Genomic DNA, 22,083 nt, shown 5'->3' with positions numbered 1-22,083 from the left:
ATTGCGAGAAGATCTGGGATACATTTGCAGGCTGCAGCAGAGCATTTCAGAAGAGGACAAGGCTGAGATTTCAGCTCCCAGGAAGCCTGACACTCTGCTCCATGGACTGTGACCCTGCCAGGAGCCAGTCTCCGATGGGCAGGTCATGCCACCTCCCCAAGGGCTCACCCCTTTGTCCAGGGGCTGCCCAGAGGCAGAGTGGAGCTCACTCCCCTCCCAGTGCCCAGCTGCTGTGCCCACACTGCAAGCCTGTGCGCTTCAGCAGGACAACAGATCTGTGTGTCCCCTCAGTCTCTCCAGTGCAGAGGGTGACATGGGGAGTGACATGGGGAGGCTGAGGTCCACAACAGAGCCCCTGCATCCCATCCCAAGGGCAGGTGCCACTGCCAGCGTGGCTTGGCCATGCGGGCCTCCCAGGGAACAGCAGCCTCCTGCTGCCCCTCACGTGGCCAGTCTGGGGACCAAACATTCCCCACAGCTCTGTGCCCCACTCTCACCCAGGTTTCCTCTGCTGAGCCAACACTGCTGGTCAGCGTGACTGTCCGGGTGGTGCCACCAGCTGGGAGCTTGTCCCCAGGAGCACAAGGCCTTGCTGGCACACACAAGGGCTGCAGCAGAGCCTGCTCTGGGAGAGCTGTGGCTCATCCAGCTCCAGCCCAAGGCCACCCCGTGCAGCAGCACTTCCATTTCAGTCCATGTTGCGGTGTGCTGCGGCGACGGGAACCGCGGGGCCAGTGGAAAATGGGGCTCTGAGCTCATGCATCTTATTTTAGCTCCCCATCCTCTCTGGAAGCTATCTCAGGCATGTTTTGGGAATACAGCAGGTATTTTTATGAGTGGGATTTGCAAGGGTATTTTCATCTTAGACTTGGAGACAACTGGGCCTGCTGCCAGGTTTAGGAAGCACAGGGGCAAGAAACATAAAACTAGTGAGAGGTAGGCTTCCCACTGGGGCTTATATTTAGCTGAGGGGAGCAGGAGCACTCGAAAATGTCCTGCTGGTGCTCCCTGTGCCAGACCATCCCTCGGCCAGTTCACTGAGGCCAACCTTGACCCAGTCCAGGAAAGGCAAGGGGAATGTGTCCCGGCCGATGGCACTTGTCCGGCTTGGCCCACCTGGCACTGCCAAGACCCCGGCTGCCCTTTAGAGCAGCTGTCACCAGCAGAGCAGCAGGTACGGCACGAGCTGGACGTCACCTGCACTGCGGGAGCTGCTACTGAGCAATGCCTGGGGACAAGGACGGTGAGGGCTGGGGCACAGCGCTGGCCAGGTGCTGCTCTGTGCCCGGGCAGCAGAGCCGAGCTGTCCAGGCAGGATGACCAAGCCAGGCTCTGCCCCAGGCAGCACCAGAGCACAGCCCCAGGACACACACAAGAGGCCGGGTCCCCTGGGTGCCACGGGGTGCTGCCCAGTGGGGGACGACAGCTGACAGCTGAGCTGGAGGAGCCGGGGAAAACCACGACCTTGCAGTGACACAGGCCTGGCCGTGCCATGCTGTGGCCGGGAACATGAGCCGAGCAGCTGCATGGTGGTGCTTGGCCAGGGGCCGAGGTGCACGGGCTGCTGGTAGCCAGCACAAGAGCTGCTCTGAGGCCCCTCAAAGACCCTCCCTAGCAAGCACAGCCAGCTCGCTCCAGAAACAAAATGCCTTCCCAAAAAAAAAAAAAAAAAAAAAGGGGAAAAAAAAAAAGAGACAGCTTCAACCAAGAAATAGCCACAGGCAGGTTTTGTTTTTAAAGCATTTTTATTTTCTTCATTTTGAATTGAATTTTTAAATGATTTGTCTCACTGAAAATGGACACATTTTGAAATCCCATGTGTTCCCTCCTCTCTGCCCAGAGGGGGTTGGCTGCTGACCCAGCGCAGTGAGTTGGGGGGCTGAGCCACAAGCTCCTCATTTTCTGTGGCAGTTTTGTACCTTTTCTAAAGCAAAGACAGTCCTCAGAAAGGGGTAACCTCAAGCAAATACCCTCCTCTCCTGTACCTGGGGACAGGTTTTACTGCACCTGGCAAAGAGGGCCAATAGCTAGAGGGAACAGAATAAGAAAACAAGATTTCCTTATGACTTTCTTTTTTATAATCAAACTAAGTGTAACATCATGCCCACCATCCAGTGCAGCCCATCACCCTGTGGGGGCCTTAGGCCAGAACTTGCTGCTCTCCCTTTGTCTTCCCAAGACTCTCCTGACCAACCAGCATTGGGAAGAGCCCTGATCAGACATGGCACAGGAGCCCTTGAGCCCCAGCTCCATCGGCACGGGGCAGAACAGGACACCCTGAGCCAGGCCTGCCCTGCTGCCCCAGTGCCTCACAGCACTGAGGGGACCTGGGCCTTCGAACGGGAGCATGTGATGCTCCACCATTTTGGCGGCCGCCCTCGGCGCGTGAAATGGTGTCGGCACAGCTGCACCACCAGTGGCTGCCATCGCAGCCCCACTGATTACAGCGCCCTTGTCACGCCGCTCCGCGAGCGGCAGTGGAGCTAAATTAGAGCAACTAATTGCACGTCTCTTTGAAACAATCAGAATGACAAATCAGTGGTAATCTCTTCAGTTCTAGAGGGAAGCTATTGCGGCTCGCTCACAAGGATTAATCAGCTTTTCATCAGTGTTATTATACCAGCACTGCCTCAGGAGAAGCCCTGAGGCCACGCTGGCTGGGCTTACACCGCAGGGACACCGAGGCTGCTGGCGGAGCAGGCAGCACGGCCAAGCTGCTCGCTCCCAGCCCTTGTCCATCCCATCAGCAGGGCTGCCACATCTACTCCCAGGCTCTGCAGGCCTCGCTCGGGCTCTGCCCGGGGGCAGCTCTGTCTGGGGGGCTGTGCACTGTGGGCGGCAGGAACCTGGAGGGAGGCTGAAGTCGAGTGCACCTGCCTCAGTGTGACTCTCCAATACACAAAACCATTTTAATGATCAGTGCCAGATCAGAGATCAGTCAAGGAGAAATAACTACAGGTCTCTCCCTTCTACATAATGAGCTGCAGGAGACACCCTGGTGCCCCTCCCCGAGCACAGGGAAGGCTTTCTCCATGCACCACCAGCACTGCTCCGCATCTGTCTGGGGCTGCTCCACAGAAATTCCACACACCCTGTTGAGCGGGAGCTGTCAGCGAGCAGAGCTGGTGCCTTTCAACTCTTTACCACCTGCACTCAGCAGAAAAGCACTCAGCAGCATCCCTTCTTGGCTGATAGTCAACATCCAGAGGACACAGGCTGCTAGGGATGAATGACCTAGGCTGGGTTCTCCCAGCCCTACCAGTGTTCCATGGCATGACCATGCCCTAACAAGCCACTTTCTGCTCAACAAAAGCTAAAATGGGAACAATATTCATTGACATCCACACTTCCACTGCATTTGATGGCAGTACCAGAGCACTTTGCATCTGCCCACATATGTTAAAAACAATGATGGCAGAGAGCTTTACTGAAAATGCCCAGACTTTGTGCTGCAACCAGTGGTGGTACCCTTTGGCCAAGGCCTAGGAGGGAAGGATGCCTGAGAGAAGAAAAGCAATTTGTGGTTCTACTCCACGGACAGAACTGACTACTTGCTTTTCATGGACTCATCTTCCACTATCAGAGACCTTCCCCTGGATCAAACAGGTCCTTTTGCCCCACCAGGCAGGAACTAAGCACACACGTGTGAGTGTGGGGTGTGCAAGGTGAAGAGGAGAAAGCCATGGTGCTGCTCCAAAAGGCCCCAGAGACAAATTCTTGATCTTTCATATACTCAGGCCAACAGCCCTCAGAGCTCTGGACAAGACGGCTGAAGCTCTACACATGGCTCTGCTGTGCCCTGGAAAAATTCTGCAGCGGGCACGTGGCATTTCAGTCCCCTGTTTCAGTTTACAGGAGCACAGGTCATTCATTCCCCCCCCCCAGCACAGCCCTGCTTTCTCTGGCCAAGGGGCTGATGCTGGCCTGGGAGAAGCCTCTCCACCAGCATGACCATGGTGCACCTGCCCATGGGGCCAGCTGAAACTCGTACCAAACGTTCTGGGCGCTGGGCACGGCTCTTCCTTAGGTGCAGGTCAGTACTGTTGCCACGGAGCCTGCCCAGGGCAGCAGCTCTGAGCAGGGCACTGCCCAGCCTGGCAGTGGGAGATGGTTCTTGGCATCCAGGAGACAGTCAGCAGCAAGGCCAGTGTGGTGCTGCGTGGGGGCACCGTCCGAGTGGGAACCACCATCTGCAAGGGATGGAGAGAAGAGAGGATTAGCAGAACCCAGTCACAGCCATGGAAGCCCAGCTCCCAGCAGCTCCTTCTGGCTCAGACCCTATCCCAGCTCCACCAGGAGAGAGACTGACATTAAGTGGTCCTGGATCAGGCACCATCTTCCATGGGAAAAATATCAGACTGCAGCCCACTGCTGGGGCTGGGGAAGGGTGTGCACAACAACACAGCAGCACTCAGAGCAGCTGAGCACAGCTCTCCTGTCACTTTCAATAGCTCTGTGCCAGCTCTGCCACATTACGGCACTTGGATCACACCATCAAAACTCAACAATGCACTTGAGCATAAAGATCCAACTCGTGGAGAAGAGGCTCTTGATGTTTCCCCACAGCAGGCTTTTAGGGTACGTTAGGAATGCTAAAACCATAGATGGAAAGTGCATGGAAAGGTGAAGGCAGGCTTCAGGGCTCTCCAAACAGTTGAACTAAAACTGCTTGAAAACAGACAAGGAAACATACAAGGTCACACGCTGCAACCAGAGGACCCTTGAAGTTGTTTACAGATGGCAAACGTGCACTACATGGCATGCATAACTTCAATTTCCCACTAGCACGTGTGTGGGCACACAGCAAGTATAACATGTACATAAAATAATACAGAGAGATATATATAAAGTCCTCTTCATGCACACGTAAAGCCAGCATCCAGGCAACAAACTTCTGGTGAATTCAAAGCACTGAACCAGGAGAAATCCTTAAAACCAGAAGAGCTCTCTTAACTCATTGTCTCTCACACCAGAACAAGTCCATGCTAATCCTATTTTTTTTCCCCTTCTGAATACCAAACTCCCTCCCACCTGGTTTTGCCTTGCTGCTCCCTGGAGCTCTGATGCACACAGTTTACCCAGGGCACGTTAAAATGCCCATGAAGTACAGCACTGTACCTGCCCTGCTCCAGATGATTCTCTGCAGATCCCCACTCGCAGCTTCACTCAGGCCAACTCACTTAGAAACTGAAAGCCAAAGCATTGCTCTCACTCAGGGAGTTTCACGGTGTTGTTGTATTTCGTAACTGAGCCTCACAAATACAATCCTTCCCCCATGCGCTGCCCACAACAAAGGCGTTTGGGATCAAAGGAAAGGGTTAACCCCCATGCAGTCATCGCTTGGAGTCCTGGAGGTCTGAGTCCTGCCAACTCCTGAAAAATGGCCACCAGGCAGGCAAGCTGCTGAGAATCATCAGAATAAGATTGGAAGGTGTCCACATCAATCAATCACTTGTTGACAGATGACTGGAAGCCCCCACTGTGCCCGTGGACAGCTGACCAACTCTCGGCTTAACCTGGAGTCTAACATTAGCCTGTTTGCTTCGTGTGGGTGGCTGCTGCGTTATGACCTTAATAGTCAATCAATCTTGCAACGAGCAGTCTGTCTGGCAGAAACATTCATTATCCATCCTATTCATGCATTGAAAAGCTTTATCTTCAAAAACTCTGCGTCACTTAGGGAGGAATAACAGAACCCTGAGCAAGAAAATAGGCCCAGCCCCAGTTCCTAGGGGGAATCCGGATGTTGGGGCCGAGCTCCCACAACCGCTGCAGCTCCAGATCCGGGGGCACTCAGGGCAGGGCTTGGCCTCCCTTTTATTTCTGGTACCTATTCAGGCTGCTTTGAGGTTACTGCTCTTGCACCAGCAACTGCTGGAATCAGTGCCAAGAGGAAGACAAGGGGGAGAGATATAAAAGGACAACAAACACACATCAATTAAACCTTGCAAGCTGTTAGTCACACTAGTTAATAAGTTCTTTCTATCTGTAAAGTGCTCTTAGTGACAAATCCTTTAACTGGCACTCAGAGCGTTATTATGGCTTTCAAGATGCCTCTGTCTTTCATGTGCAGCTTCCTGTACACATGTGAGTGCTCCCCATCGCGCAGTCTGTTTACACTAGTTGTGAGAAGACATCATCAAAGCAAACTGAAAGCAACACTAAATGCTTGAGAAAAACAGAATTTATTCACTGCTGCCTGCTCTGAAATCGCCTTTCACTTAACAAACCACTGCAAACCGCAGCAGCAGCGGGAGGAGCTGGGCTGGCACAGAAGCCTTCGGCCTCTCCGGGCATCACCACCAGCATCCATCTCCCGGCATCAGGCAGGGGGACTTGAACCCACTCCCACCAGCTGAGACCTGGTGGTCACAGCTCCAGGGATGAGGAGCTGCAGGAGCTGCCCATCCCCTGCTGTGGCCAGGGGTCCCGAGCATGGCAGTCTGTGTACCAGAGCTGTGCCTGGGACAGGACAAGGGCAGCACCTGCACCTGGGGTTGGGAACCAGAGAAATGCCCTAAGGGCCCTCATATCACTCATCCCAGCCACCCCTGTGCCATGGGGCACCCAGAGGGTGGTACAGGCTTTAAAGAGCTGAAGCCAAACAAAGCTTTGAGCAAGGTGAAGGAAGGAGAAGAGGCGCCACGCTGGGGAGGAGCACGCCTGCCTCACTCACCGCCCGCAGCCGCCAGCACAGGGTGAACACCCGTGGGTGCCCCATGGGGCAGGCTGCAGAAGCCCTTCATTGCTGGCTGGTCCTGTTCAGGAGAGGGGCAATGAGAAGGTGGCTCCAGCCACAGCTGCATTGCACAAAACCTGACCAACATCCCGGGAGAGCAATATGTGACATACAACAGCACATAAACACACCGGGGAGGACGGGGACCCGACCCCAAGTGCCCTGTCCAGGGCCAGCGGCCACACACAGTGCCATGGGATGCCCTTACAGAAACCACCCTCTCCTTACTCAAAGTCAAAACAATTAGGGCCCTGCAATGTTAGATTAAAAAAGAGACAGTTAATCGGAGAGCTTCCACAATCATTCACACTCAGGCTGCCAAAGCAGCCGCAATTCAGCAGGCCTTGTCCAGGCTGATTGTATGTCCTGAAAAAATGAACAGTAACTCTTGCACAGAAGCAAGTTATGTTTCTGCAAACTTTCTTCCACACAAACTAATATTAACCACCTTAACAAACATGAATGTGTAATGGTTGTTCATTAAATTCAGGAAAATACAGGGCCTCAAAGCAATCATTTCATGGTTTCAGTACCTGGGGCACTCACCACACAGCACCTGTGCTCCCTGTGCACGGCCTGTCTTGGGCCACTGCTGCCCGATGCCGCCCTGTTCAGCTGGCACCCACTTGCCAGTGGCAGCACAGCCACGCTCCCAGACCATGCAGCAGGAGCAGCACTGCCATATCATCCCCTTCTGGGTGTGCAGAGAGAACAGCCCACGCTGCCAGGACAGCCACCATGGCTCCCTGTGCGCCAAGCAACTCAGTGCCTGCTCGACCTGGCACCCATCCACACAACTCCTCGGGCAGCATGGCCCAGCACGGAGGAGCCACTGGGGAGTGGGATGGCAGCAGTGGCGTGTGGAGGGGCCTCCAGGCTATCAGTTGCAGGTGACAGCATTAGATCTGCTGCCCCAGAAGGTCCTCTGTGCAACCTGGCCTCCTCCGGCTGGCTCAGGACTTCACAGACGGTGTCAAGTGGCAACTTTCTGGATTCTGACCTTGTAGGAATTTGCTCCTAGGGGGGACACGCCAGTCCATAAAGTTCCCATTAGTGTAAAAGCAGATGTAAGGACTTTGCTGGCAGAGCTCAGCAGCAGGGAAGCCTGCAGTTGATCAGTTCTGCCTCGCTGGTCACTGCAGTCAACAGGAGTTACCGCAGAGGGTTCTTTTGCCCCTCTCTCAAAGCCCACCCCTCCAAAAAGGGTGGTTTAAGGAAGCCAGCCAAGCTCAGGCGCCACTCCAGGATAACACAGTAAATCCACGTGATGCGTGCTTAGGGGAGCCAGCCCCAGACAGGAACAGCCAGCAGGAGAGTGGTGTGGATTTGTTTATTGGACAGAACAAATCTAACTGTGGGGACTCGCTGCTGCTCCCACGAGGAGCTGGTGACTCCGGGTCCTTTGTGCCACATGATTCGGTGCAGGACCGAGGGACAGGCAGGTGGCAGCTGGGACTGGCCTTCGCCACCAGCTCCCACAAGGACACCCAGCACCCCTGGATTGTCACAGCCAGGGAGCAGCACCTGCCCCTTCCCATGGCACCAAGGGGACTGCCAGACCCTGGAACACTGCCCCAGGCTGGGGATCTGAGTGCAGCCCCTCCAGACCCTGGCCACTAAACGGGATCTGTGGGCCACAGTGCTCAGCCACAGGGAAGAAAAAAGGCAGCAGTAAAGACTGCTGTGGCCATGGCGCTTCCTGTCGCTGGTGGAGTGGGACTACCAGTCCCCCACCCCCCGTGCTCCCTCTCCATCATGTTGCACTGAGAACCGGCACCAGCTGACCTGGTTTCAGCCAGTTTTCCTTCATGATTAACACTCTCCGGGCCCATGCTCACTCTGTTATTCTCACCAAATTAAAGAGCAGTCCTGGATCCTCGTTAGATTTGCTCACATTTGAGCAGTGTCATGTGGTCAGTAGCCCATGGCAATACACTAAATTAAAGGCCTAATGCAGAATCCACCTACGAGCCTGACAACTAATGAATCGAGGGCTTCAGGCCCCAGAGGAGCTGCGCTGGGATGAAGCCACTTCACACCGAGCCAGAGCAGAAGTGCAGTCCCTGGGCTGTCATTCAGAAATAAAGAGTTGTTGAATTTTATTCACCACAGGACACAGAAACAACAGCATCTCTGTAACTAACGCTGGTTTGCCAGAGAGCCAGGCAGCAAGGAGCCCTCTCAGCACTGATCCCCCCAGGGCACAGCAGCTCCCTCCCACACAACAGAGGTGCTGCAAATGACCTCCCACTTGGTTTCAATGGACTGGGTATGAGTCCCCATCAGGGACACGCTGACCCTTCCCTCTGGTCAAAATGAATACCTCCACCCATCCCTCTAAACCATGCTGGTACTCCAGAGTGCACAACATGGCCTCTTCCTGTGCCCTCAGCTCTTCCTCTGTGCCCCAAAGGGCTCAGGGGAGTGCAGCTGCCCATGCCACAGCAGCCAGCCCTCACAGGCATCAGCCAACACCGATCCAGCTACACATGAGAACAACAGAGACTGTGGCTCCCGCACTGGGCTGTTGGCACCCTCTCCCCACCCCCAGCAGCAGCTCGGTAAGCGCTGGATGTAAGCTCTGGGGCCAGTGCTGTGGCCATCAATTTTGCTCTGAAGCATTTCAAGTTGGAGCTGAAGCCTGGAAAGGTTCAGCCTGTTGCATCAGACAGCTCCAGCCCTGCAAAGGTCAGGGCTGTTTTGGTAAGGAGCTGTTTGCTGAAGCCTCCCCCTCCCCCAGATCCCTGCTCTCAGCCACAGGCTCATGCACCCATACCCCTCCCCGTGCACACTCACTCGCACTCTGCTCCAGCCTTTGGAAACGGAGAAGCTCCACAACAGGACACGTGTGCCACGAACTGGCGGCTGCACGGTGCTCCTGAGGCACCCAACGTGGCACAGGGGGATCTCACCTCCTCTGTGCCCACCCCTCGTGCCCCTGCTACAGCTGGGAGCCCAGGCAAGCCCTCTGCCAGGGAGTGTGACCTCTGGCCATGTGTGCACTGCCGGTGCCACCATCCACTGTGCGTTCCCGATGGTCACAGTCAGGCACCCGAACCTCCCTCCTCATCTCCAAAGCAGAGGCAGACCCACAGCACAAGGACAATGCAAGGTGTTCTCAGCTCAGACTGACCTGAAATGCCCTAGGAGGAGCTGCCCCAGAAAGCAGCACACTGCAGACAGAGGACACCCAAACCTTTGGCCTTGGGGGGACAGGAGAATGCTCCCAGCAACCCCCAAAACACCGTGACGGGGGCTCTGCAGGCGCGGTGCTGGGTGGTGCAGAGCGGGGCTGGAAGCAGTCAGCCACGACTGCAAAGGGAGGAGGGTGGTGAACATGGTGATGAGCTCTATCATAGCCACCCTCCAGCCAGGCACAGGGAATTGTCCCCCTCTCCTCTCTGCAGCTGGCATCCATCCATCCATCCATTCATCCATCCATCCCAGTGAGGACGGCAGGGGAGGGAGGAGCACTTAAGGCTAGAATGTGTTTATTTGATGCCAGTACACAGCCTGTACTCCCCACATTCCTCCATCTGGACAAGGCACAACCACTTCTCCAAAGCCATCTTTTCATCCCTAAAGTGAGAGCTGCATTTTAACATTAATTTTTTTTTTTCCTAGACAGACTTCAATCTCATTAATTTTAAAACACTTCAAACTCTCTTTAGCAGTCCCTAACATAATTCTCCTAACTTAAGATACAAGATACTAGATAGAAGTAGCCAATCCCGTTTATAATTGTATATATGACCAGCAATTCAAATTCACTTCCCTTGATTTAATGTCCTATTTGTATTCTATCAATAAATGGAGTTCTCAGGACCATACTTAAATGGAAGCAGCACTGTGCTCTGATAGCCAAAGCCAGCAAAAAAAAATTGCATCACTAAACTAAAATGTCTTGTAGTATATGATTCCTTGACTTATTGTTCTCTCCTCTTCACTGCACTTGAATATTAACTGTTGTATTAATAGCTCACTCTTAATTATCCATGAGTAATGTACTACAACCAGAAAATTAATGGAGGGAAGCACCACAAAAATGGAAAAGAATTCTCCCTATCCCGGATACATTTTCAAGCACGCTGTGAGAATAAGTTACACACACTGCCTTGAACACAGCCAGAGAGAGGCCAGTGCTGGGGAGGGTCCTTTGCTGAACCCCAGTGATGGGTCCTTGCCCTGCTGGACCCTGCTTGCCACGGGAGGGAGATTCTGAGCAGGGATCTGAAAATGATCCCAGAGAGCTGGGCTGGTTTGGAGAGGGGCAGCAGAGCCAGCCACTGACTTGGTTCTCCAGCCCAAGATGAAGAAGATGAGTGAGACATTTCCAGTTGTTAAGGAAGACTTTGCCACAAAACACATAATTCAGCTGCAGACTTCACTGCAGCAGGAACCTGAAATTGAAAAGACTAACAAAGGACGGGGTGTTTTTATGGATAACACAGTTCCTCAGAGTTAAACAGTACAGCTGACAGGAGTGCAAAGATGTGCTACACCACTCATTCAGGCCAAAGGAGGCCTGATAGAGAGAACCTCTCATCTCTGCTGGGACATTTCCCCTCCCCAGGAGCCTGTTGGAAAGTGCTGCTCACCATGATGCCATGACACAGTGTCTCTGTCCCTGAGCTGGGGCCAGGGACAGTACCAGCATGGCTCCTCCAAGGCGGCCAGGAGCTGCACAGGCAGGGCCACCGCATCCATCTCCATGGGTGCGATCCTGAGGCTGCTCCAGAAGACTGGAATGGTAAGGTGCCTAATTAAATATGTGCCTCCCAGTGCCAGAGCCCTGCAGCAGCCATGAATTATGCAGCGGCTCACTTACATGTCAGCAGGATCACAGTATTGATGAGCTATCCTGTGTGTAATCTGATAAAAACCAAGATAAACTCAGCAAAAATTGAGTGTAATATGATCCTTTCCTTTCAATAAACCACTTCCAGCCCAGCACTGGGAATGTCTCCCCCAGGCTCCCTGCTCACCTCAGGAAGCCAAGCCCAGCAGCTCCTCAATATGGCCCAACACGGGCACAGAGCAGCAGCAGCATTCCTCTACACCTTGAAGGCAGCTCTGGCTGCCTGTGAAGGCTACCTGGGGATATTTCCATGCCGTATGGAATTAGAGGCTGGTGCTCTCCACAGTGCCAGTGCATTCCAAAAGGTCTGCGTTTTGGCATTTAGATTAATGCTGGAGACAGGGAGGAAGAAGTTGCCATGTCTCACACTGACTCCCTCCTCTCTGTCTGAGCAAATGAAGGATGACAGAGTGCAACTCCCACTCGGAAATGCTTTCCAGTGCTCGCACAGACCCAGGTCCGACTCCAGCTCCCATGACAAGCCAACTTCTTTGTAAACCTGTGCCAAATGCTTTTGGTGCCCTGGGAAGAGCCAGCAGCACAGGCTCTTGCCCTCAGTCAAAACACATCCTCTAAGAAACACCTCAAAGAGAGGGGAGAGGCTTCTGGCCATGTGTGGTCACCAGACCCATGCAGAAGGCTGAGGGCTGCAAGATGAGGACAGAGGATGCTGCTCCCTGCCCCAGCACTTCCCCAGTGCAGCAGGGACTGATGCAGTTCCCCCTGAACTCAGCAAGACCTTCAGAGAGCCCCTGGGGGGAAGCAGTGCCCACCTGCCCAAGGCAGGGGGAGCCTATCCCACCCCCCTTCCAGACAAAGCCAGAGGCAATGAGCAGTGAGCAAAGTGACTGCCTTCACCTTGGAGACACACACTGGAGCCTCCTCAGCAGCCTCACTCACAATGTCCCTGTCCCATCAGCTGCAGGGACACAATGAGGTGATCACTTCATTGACAAGAAACAAGCAATGGATGAAGTATGGACATGAAGGTTACACCAGCTCTGGAGCCTGATGGACACTGCCAGGGGCTGGGGACCCTGTGACAGCCCATAAACCCCACCACCAACCCCAGTGCTGGCAGGTCCTTGCAGAAGAGGTGACCATCAAAAGCTTGTTTGACCTCCCAAGGGATGCTCACTTCAGAGCACAAGAACAAAGCTTCAAAAGCAGCACTGCTGGCTTTCTTTTAAAATGACATTTCAAATCCATAGCAATGTAAAGATAGAGGAACACAAAGACCGAGAAAGACTCAAACTGGGGATCTGCCCAAGAGAACCAAGAAATGGCAGAAAAAAACAGTAAAATAAATGACAGATGAATGCAAAGACCTCAGTAGCTGAGCAAGTGGCCAGCTCCCAGCTCTGCTACTCCTTTCTCTGGACCTCTCTCTGGCCCATGGGAGGGCATTAGCTGGAATCTGCCCTGAGAGTGGGGGGTGACAACACCACAGTCAGCACCATGTGCCAAGCCAACCAACCATAGGCAGCCCCAGGTTCTCCATAGCCATAGTTCCTCCAGTTCCTGACTTTGCAGGAGGGGTCTGGATCCAGCCAGGTCCTCCTTGCCCCAAAGGTGGCTCTCCCTCATGCCCAGAGGGTCTAAACTGGCTCAGCAGGTGCAGCTCGGGGGAATTGGGCTGGCCCAGCACCCTGCAGAGGTCTCCAGTCCCACTGATAAGCCTACAGGGAGGGACAGGAATGTTGCTGCGTGGAGACGCCTCATTTCACAGATGTGTCTGTGTCTGCGCAAGAGAGGAACTTTCACAGTTTTACTGCTTTTCAAATATTTTAATGCAAGCCATTTGGTGTCATATTTTTAAAAAATGGGTACCAGCACAAGCTACATGCACATTAGCAACTGTCTCTCTATTAGTGTAAATACAAGAAGCAGAAAAGCACAGTCTGACTCCTAATCCATATGGTTATTCCAAATAGATTGCATGGTCTTAAACTTTGGCTTATTAGATTGGATCTTACATATGGAAAGAATTAAAATGCTGGATTTACAGTGCAGGCTAATCAGAACATGTTTAAATAACGATGCCCCAGCAGCCCCAGAGGGTCAGAGCCTCCCAGACACCTGGTGGAGAGGCTGATCCTGCTCCCACAGCAAGAGCCTCCCCAAAGCCCGGTGTTGCAAGGGCTGCACCGTGGCGCAGGGCAGGGCAGGATCCAGCCTCCAGCACTCCAACAGAGCAGGCTGCGAGGAGGAAATACCTCATTTCCCACCGACTAGTCCATACAAGCAGAGACAATAGGGCCAAGTGTGCGCTGCCGGCAGCGCTCCCGCTTCGGAGGGCTGGCCAGCACGGGCTGCTCTCTGCCCTGACTCTTCCTATCTGAAAAAGCCATCAGCCCGCCTGCTCCTTCACTTAGAATGAAAGGTCACTTCAGGGCTTTTAGGGTGGTTTTTTCAAACAAAAGAATTATCTCGATTTTAAAATAATACCTTGCCCCGTGATTACAAAAGCTATTAAAAGCAAGGCATGATATCACTGTTAACAAAGCCAGAACTCACGGGAAGGTGGATATACATTACTTACTTCTGCTAATTCATTTCTGGACAAGGCCAGACACATCTCGGGTGCTTCAATACTTGCATGTCCACCACACAGACCTAAGCATACTCCCCCCACCACAGAGTCTCCTTGCAGCAGTCCAAGCCTCTCCCTTTTTATTCCACTGATGTTGTTTCCATGTGAGTCAGTTGCCTTTTTATTGCTCCTCTAAAAACAGCTTTCTCCAAAGTTGCTGGATTTCTAGACTTGGAAGCATGACAAAAGAATGCACTGATTCACCCCCCTCCACACCGCTCTGCTCCCGCCGGCTGACACCTCCCCTGGAGCCGACGCACCACAGGGAGGTGACCAGTATGAACCAGTATGAATCCAGCAAAGGAGATGTGGTCTGGGGAACTGGAACCCAGCCACGTCTCCAGCCATCCTGGACTCTCCGATCTGCCTCTCTGCTGACCCAGATGACAAACCCCAAACCTGGTCTCACACCAGCCCCAGGACTGGTCCTGCATTGTGCCACACCACCCAAGCTTCAGTCCGTGTGCTGGAGCCAATGCCATCCACAGGAGTCCAGCCCCCTCAGCTCCATCCCATACTCAATCACACTGATCAACAATGCTCCTTTTCCTGGAGGGTCACCAGAAACTGTGCAGAGCAGAAGGAGAGAGTTTCAAAAGCACAGCCAGCCCCTTAACAACTATGTCAAGTGGCAAGTCAGTTATTAGTCCCTTTAACTGCCAGAAAACATCAGCACCAGGGACCCAAGCAAGCGTTTAGTGTCTCCTCGACTCCCTGGTGCCAGGAAGTGCGCCACATGCTGAAGGGCAACCCATGGCCAGGCTGGCCAAGGAGCAGGATCACACCCCCAACCCATCCCTGCTCCCTCCTCCTCCTCGTCAGCCCTGGCACAGGCCATGAGCCACAGCCTGGGTTCACAGGAAGCCGCACACTGGGCTTCCAATGGGCACGTGCAACCAGGAACAAAATCCAGCCCCTCCATGGAGCTGCAAGGGGGTTTATCTGTGTCAAGCTGGCAGCACCCAGCACAGGGCAGCTTCCTGGGCAGGTCCTGAGAGCGCAGCTGAAACCCAGAATGGTTTCCCCACATGGTCCATACTGCCAGGTACACAGTGGCACCTTATCTGTGCTGAAACCATCATCAGATTCTGCTGTCAAAAGATGCAGAGGAACTTGGAAAGGCCACAGATGAATAACCCTGTTCAAACCATCCCCTCAGTACTGAGATCAGTTCTGCATAAACACACTGCACTATCTATGGCCTGACACGGTCTTCCTCTCTCCAGCTTCTCATTACTGAGGACCAGGAAAACAGAAGGAGCATGTGCTCCTTTTGGTTTTTAAGGAAATTATTAAATTGGGCTCAACTTTTCATCTTTCCCACAAAAAGGTGCTCTGTCATCTCGTGCCTGTTCACCTACGCAAAGACGAGATGACATCTCTGGCTAAAGGCCGACAGTTCTGCACCTCCTTGTCACTTTTAACAAGAAAATAATCCTGCAGAAACACTTGAAAAACAAATCTGTGTTGACACTCCTCATCTGCTAGGTACACTTTACAAAAGGAAAAAAATACTGCATTAGCGTTTGACCTCCTCACCTTTCTGACATTGGAAGAAAATAAAGAGGGAAGGCTCAGAAAAGCTGATGCTGAAGTAAGAATGTCAGGAGAGCAGGCAGCGCTCGAGGCTGGAGCCCCCAGCCCAGCAGGCAAGGCAGGGCTGAGTCAACCCAGGCAGAGGGGAGCTGTGAGCCAAGAGCATCGAGGAAGCTGTGAGGGGTACACAGAAGTCCCAGGGACGGGTGAAGAGATGTTTCTGCAGATGAGGGCATGAGGACTTAGAGAGGGACCATCCCCAAAAAGTTTCCCAGTCCAGTGAAGCCCTGGGACTCTGCAGTCAATCCCTCCACATGTGCGAGCAAACATCCTCCCACCTGCCTTATCTCTCCCCCACAGCAGCCCTGTTCCAGCTCCATCCTTGCACCATTACATGGTTGTGTAGTGCTGAGCGGGTCCTTGCACTCACAAGAGACTGCCTTGTCCTGCTCCAAGTGCTCCTGAACCACACTTACAGCTCCAGGCTTCTGCATCCTGCGGGCAGGAACAAGAGGGTTTCCTCAGCTCCCAGCACTGTCAGCTGCTCCCTTCATTCTGGGCACGGTGGATTTCACCAAATAAGTCATGCTAACCCCACCTCCTCTTCCCTGAGCAGAGGCTACCAAGAAATAAAACTGAGCTTTGTCTTCTGAACAGCCAGACACACTCTCCATGAGAATGCTCCCAGCACAGGCAGCTTGCCCTTTGGACACAACACTCGGGTGACCTTCCACGTATGCAGGCACCAGATGGTCTCCTTGCTCCCCCAGTGTGGCTGGGCACAGCTCTGCTGCTGCCTCGCCGGGCACAAGTCCTTGCCTGTAGGAGGTGGGGGCACTTCGAGGAACTCACGGAAATATTTTCCCACCAGTAGCTGTCGGCCTGACCTAATGCGACATGACACGTATCTCACTACGAACAATGTGCTGACATTCAGAGCCTGCTCACCATGTTCCCAACCGCGCCACTGTCACCGCAGCGAGATCACAGGCAGGGGGATACATTTCCCCCCGAGCTTCTTTCAAGCACCCCTTTGAGGTGCCACTGCTGTGGAAGGCTCGGCAATCCCTCCACAAGACAGCTTCGTAACAGGTAGCACAGTACCATGGTAATGTCAGCTGGAACAGGAGGACAGAGAGAGAGGCAGCGCTGGCTGAACAAGAAGTCTCCTGCAAAGCCATTCTCATTAGTGTCCAGGCACACCGCCAGCTTCACATCCTGCAAAGATGGCCCTGGACTCTGCCATGTCTCTGTAAAAGGTGCAGCTACACACAAGAGCAGGAGTCAGACACGAGTGCCAACTGTTTGCAGCCTAAAGACAACCCTTCCACCAACAGCACCGTCTGAGAACCTGCTCTGGTGCCTGTCCCTGCAACACCCCCAGGGAAGTGGATGGGAAGCTCTTGGGACAGATCCCCTCCAGGCTGCAGGTGGGGAAATGCAGGGAGCATGACAGAGCATGGTTTGTGTGCCGAAACCCCGACACCCGCCCGTGCCCTGCTTACACAACAGCATTACACAACACGGCACTTCCGCAGATTGCATAAGGCCAGGACTGGCACACCCGAAACCCCGGAGGTGGCGACGTGCTGGGACAGCAAACCCACCACTGGTCACCCAAAGCACATTCCCACCATGCTGCCTCCCCACTGGCCCTTCCAGGCCACTCCTGAGAGGAGGCAGCCCAGCACAATGTCAAGAAGCATCACGGCACGATACCAGCAGGCAAGAGAAGGAGCTATTTCACCACATCATGGGAAGAGGCTGATTTGACCCCAAATCACAGAACCTGGGGAGTTCTTTCTTGCTGGACAAAGAAATTGTTGTAACTTCTGGAGAATTTAAAGTAAATTTCATTAGGGATCATCCAGGGCCAGCCCGGCACAAGAGACAAGCAGCAGTTCCCCAGTCTGCAGGTTTCAGCTGGGTGACAAAGGCAATACTGGGGTCATCAGCAGTTTGTAGCTTCTACCCCAAGCTGCTGAGAGAAGGAGCAGCACTGTCAGGTGCTGCCATACAGCACCACAGGTGTGAACTCCTGGTCCCTGTTTCAACAAAATCCATCCAGTACATCCCAGTGTGTGAAAAACAAGCATCTACCACACCACACAGCACAGAGAAGGCTGCTTGGAAGGACGAGGCTTGGGTTTCTTCCCCAGCCACTAAAGTCTCCATTTTCTGTACCCAAGCTAGATGCCTGCGGCCTGAGCAAGGATTTACAACAGCATAAATTTCAGAGTCCCTCTGCTTCTCAAGGAAGTATCAGGAAATAAAAGGGCAATTGCATTAGTCAGTCATCAGGAGTTCAGGGTTTCTGCTTGGTTTCAATGACAGCAGGTAAAAAAAATTGCTCAGCTTGCCTGACTGCAGCCAGCAGCACCGCGGGAGGCCAGACACGTCCCTTCCCAATGCACGGCACACACAGCGCTGGCTGGGAACCCCACGGCCACACACCACACCACCACCTCTGCTCTGGTAAGCACCAGGACCAGGCTCAGGTCATCCAGGGTGTCCCTCCCCAGCACGGCAGAGCAGGTCCCAGCAGGAGCCACTGTCTCAGCCTGAGCTCTGCTCTGCTCCAGCGGCTCTTGCCCATGCAGGGGGTGGATGGAAATGCAATGCTTGGAGGGTCTGAGCAAACCTGTGAAGTCCTCCCAGCTTGTGGGCTGGTGTGGAGCATTTCACCTCTATTGAAAGTCCCACCAAGATGAGATTTGCCTCTTCCACAGCTGCATCCCACCAGCACCCTCCTATCACCTTGGGACACCAGCCCCTGCTCTCCCTGGGCCCTACACCCACGTTCTCAGTGGTGGCAGAAGCACCATCAGCAAGGTCACAGACATCCCCACCCATCTGTTACCTCGCAGTCTGCTCAGTGGGAAGGCCACCCATATCTGTGGGAACGCTTTTCAAGGTTACATTATGAGCAAATTCCAGTTTTTCTCGTAACACAACTAACCAAATACCCCTATCCAGATCTGAAACTCGTCCTTGGAAACCTCACTAACATCCTTCCTTCTTCCTCTGTGTATCCTCTCCACACAGCTCTTGGCTGGTGACCAGACAGCCAGTTTCACCCACAGTGCTCCCCCCAATAATTGGTTTCTTACCTCATGTAACAACTCCTAAAAGGCCACTGCAAATCCTTTCAACAAAAGCTGAGGTAGCCAAATCCAGCTTCTACTAGCCTCTTTCCCTCTCCTCCCCCACATATAAGTCTTCTACTTGGAGCTACTAAAGTTGGCTGAAAATAATGATAACTGACAGATGCTGGGTTAAATAGGCCACAGTCTTTCCCTCGGGCCTAATTTAGACCGGATATCAAAATGATACAAAATATCATTGCTTGCCTTCACTCCATCAGGACATCTGTAGATAGACCGATATTAACTCCTTCCTGGGAACATGGTGTTTGCACTGTCACCTTGCAAGAAAAGGTACATTTCACCTGATCTCCTCCTGCCCTGTATCCCATGCTCCAAGGTGGCTCCTCAGCAAAGTCTCTTTAGTTCCAGCCCAGCTTAGTGCCAGGCAAGTCGCACCAGCCTGAGCCTCTGCCCCTCACACCACAGCAGCCTCAAACCACAACCCACCCATGGCACTGCAGCGTGCAGGGCGACAGGACCCCCCACACCAGCACCTATGGACACATGGCTTGCACCACTAGGACAGGTAATTAGAGGCTGTATTCTAATGAATATGCACAAGGGGGCAGAGTCAGAGTTGTGCACCTGAGGTAAAGTTTTGCATATTTTAATTTTTCAACACTTGGCAGTGCAATTTCACTGCATTCACTTGACCTCCTGCATCCTGTTTCCTAGGAGGCTTGTTGGGTTTGTGTCTCTTCAAAGGAAGAGGAAATGTTACAAAAGAGTCTCCTTTGCCTCCATCAAGCACTCAGGGTAAAGCCCAGGAGCAATCCCAAGCCCCAGCCCAGACAGGGTGCATGCCCCATCCCCACTGGCACCTGCCTGCACCAGAGGCAATGGACCCATCCACTGACAAGACTGAAATGTCTAACTAGCAAGTCTCATTTTCAGTTGCTTATAAATTTGCCAAGGGTTAACTGATCAGCCCCAATTTTCCATGGCAAATACATCAGCTGGACTGGATATATTGATTTGAAGACTTAATTCAGAATTTCTTGGTTATTTCTGGGAAATATTTCTGATGTAAACTCTCCATCTCTCCCACTCTCTTCACTTTAGAGGGCAAAAGCACGTTCTGTGTTCAGAAAAAACACGAGTTTGATTTACAGAGTTATGCTATCACATAGTTACTGCACTGAACAATGAGCAGTGAAAGCAGCTCCAGTAGAAGCAGCAGCGTTACAGCCACCTCCACTCCACACCTGCCCACAGCTGGCTGCAGCTACAGCCCTCGAAGCTCTCCAGCTCTGAGGGCTCAGAGCTCCTGAGGCCTCAAGAAAACCCACAGAGCAGGCCAAGGCTGAAGAAAACACAGTGCTTTAAAGTGAAGTTGAATTCAAAGAAAATCACTTCATCGGTTTTAGAGTCATAAATGTTAAACTCAGGAAGGGGATCATTTGTGCTCCCATAGACTCATAAAACTGCATTAAACTACGTTAAAAAGACATTATTTCCATGCCCCAAATCCAGCATTCAGGAGTTAGGAATGCCTCTGCAACCTGCATTTGACCTTGTTTCTTTCAGTTGCAACATACTTGGGTTGCACTGGTTTTCCTCTGAGAAGCTGGGTGCAGCCAGGTGCTGAATGCTGGAGCTGCTCTGTGAACAAACTGAAGACACAAAGTCGTGGACACTGATGCCATCAAAATCCAGCTTTGCCTGCTGGAGCTGGAAAGTGTGGGTATAGGAGACAAAAATGGTTGGTTGGTTGAGGGAAGCCTCACAGAACACTGCTTGCTGTACTCAGCACTGGCAGATCCTGTGCTGCCCAGGCACTGCTGCCAGGCTTCAGACCCTGTGGGGCTGGAGAGGGGATTGCAACAGGCTGGCAGCCCCCAGAGCTAGGGGAGCAGCCTGCTGCCCACATGGCCTCACTGGAAAGCAGCGTCGTGGGTCCTGCAGACCCAGCAACTCTCCCCAGCCCTGCCTTGGGCTGGATGAGTCCAGCGCAGGGCTGTGAGGAAGGGCACAGGGCTGCAGGGCACAGGGCTGCAGGGCACAGGCCGAGCCTGGCAGCAGGCTGGGCAGCACGGGCACGAGCAGCTGCACGCGTGTGCCAATGAATCGCACACTTAACTGGACACCACCGAGCACAGCCGACCTGTCAGCGTGTCAGTACGGGGACTCCTAATCCGAGTCTGTGTCAGGGACAGCCAACGGCCTCGGCATAATTGCAGAGAGGCACAAGCTCATGGTCTGGCAGCAGAGATGCTGCTACTGATCCGACACGTGGAGCAGGGGAAGGCAGCAGCGGCCACCAGTGCCCAGCATCAGATCCTTGGAGCCCACGCAGCTGCCCCTCTGTCTGCCAGCCCACACCAGCCTGCAGCACCCCAGCAGAGCCCAGCCATTGCTATAATCAAGCTCTCCCTCCTTCAGAGGGCAGGGAAAACAGGGATGCCACAGAAAAGGGATTCCCTCAGCCTGTGGGCAGCCAAGCAGTGTTTATACCTGTGTGTGGTACCCGCCACTCTGCCATGCTGAAACGTCAGGGTAAAGAGCCAAAGCATGTCAGAGCCCCCAGCAGCAGCTCTGGTGGTTTTACTCACATCATTAATAAATTAAACTTTGAGATTTGGAGAAGATAATGGCAACAGCTGTTTCCTGGCATTGCACCTTTCCTGGATCACACCTTTCCCCTTGACAGTGTAAGAAGTATGAGACCAGCATCACCTCTGCTCCCACAGAGACATGGAATCCTCTCAGACATCACACGGGAAACACCTCCTGGGGTCAGCTGCAATGAGAGGGAGAGGCAAAAGAGCAGAGAGCAGTGCCCCAGGTTGCCCAGACTTGTGTGAAATGTTGCTGGGATTCCCAGCATCCACAAGCAGGAACACAGTTTGCCAACTTACCCTCCAAATGAGGGACTCAATTTTCTGGAAGCGCTGTGAACTGCAGGCAGTTATTAATGGGGTGCTGGTCCTGCTTCCCAGCCCTGCACTGCAGGATTTGACCAGGGCATGCTGAGCAGCCATCACAGAGCTGTGAGACAGCCCACAGACCCCAGGGACATCGCTGCCAAGCACCTTCCCAGCAGGACAGCCTGAGGCCTGGATCTGTGCCCCCTACCTGGCGAGGCAGAGGCTCAGGTTGCTCTATGGGCACAAGGAATAAATCTCTCCTGCAAAATGAAGCGCTGCTCAGTGCACAGCAGGATGTGCCACTGAGCTGACATCACCACCAGCTCTCCGTGGCACATCCATAT

General features: G+C 53.3%; 1 protein-coding gene across 1 annotated transcript in view; it reads right to left on the bottom strand.

Moving 5' to 3' along the window:
• Positions 1-1,734: 1,734 nt before the first annotated feature.
• MN1 (MN1 proto-oncogene, transcriptional regulator) overlaps positions 1,735-22,083 on the bottom strand; it is an 83,949-nt gene continuing 63,600 nt past the window's right edge. The window contains exon 2 of the mRNA XM_048322503.1: positions 1,735-4,190. Coding sequence (XP_048178460.1) covers positions 4,024-4,190 — 167 coding nt within the window. The 3' untranslated portion in view covers positions 1,735-4,023. The remainder of the gene's footprint in view (positions 4,191-22,083) is intronic.

Source organism: Corvus hawaiiensis, chromosome 18, assembly GCF_020740725.1.
Source record: "Corvus hawaiiensis isolate bCorHaw1 chromosome 18, bCorHaw1.pri.cur, whole genome shotgun sequence".
Lineage (NCBI taxonomy): Eukaryota > Metazoa > Chordata > Aves > Passeriformes > Corvidae > Corvus > Corvus hawaiiensis.
Note: the sequence above shows the minus strand (reverse complement) of the source record. Positions and strands in the feature narration are given on the sequence as shown.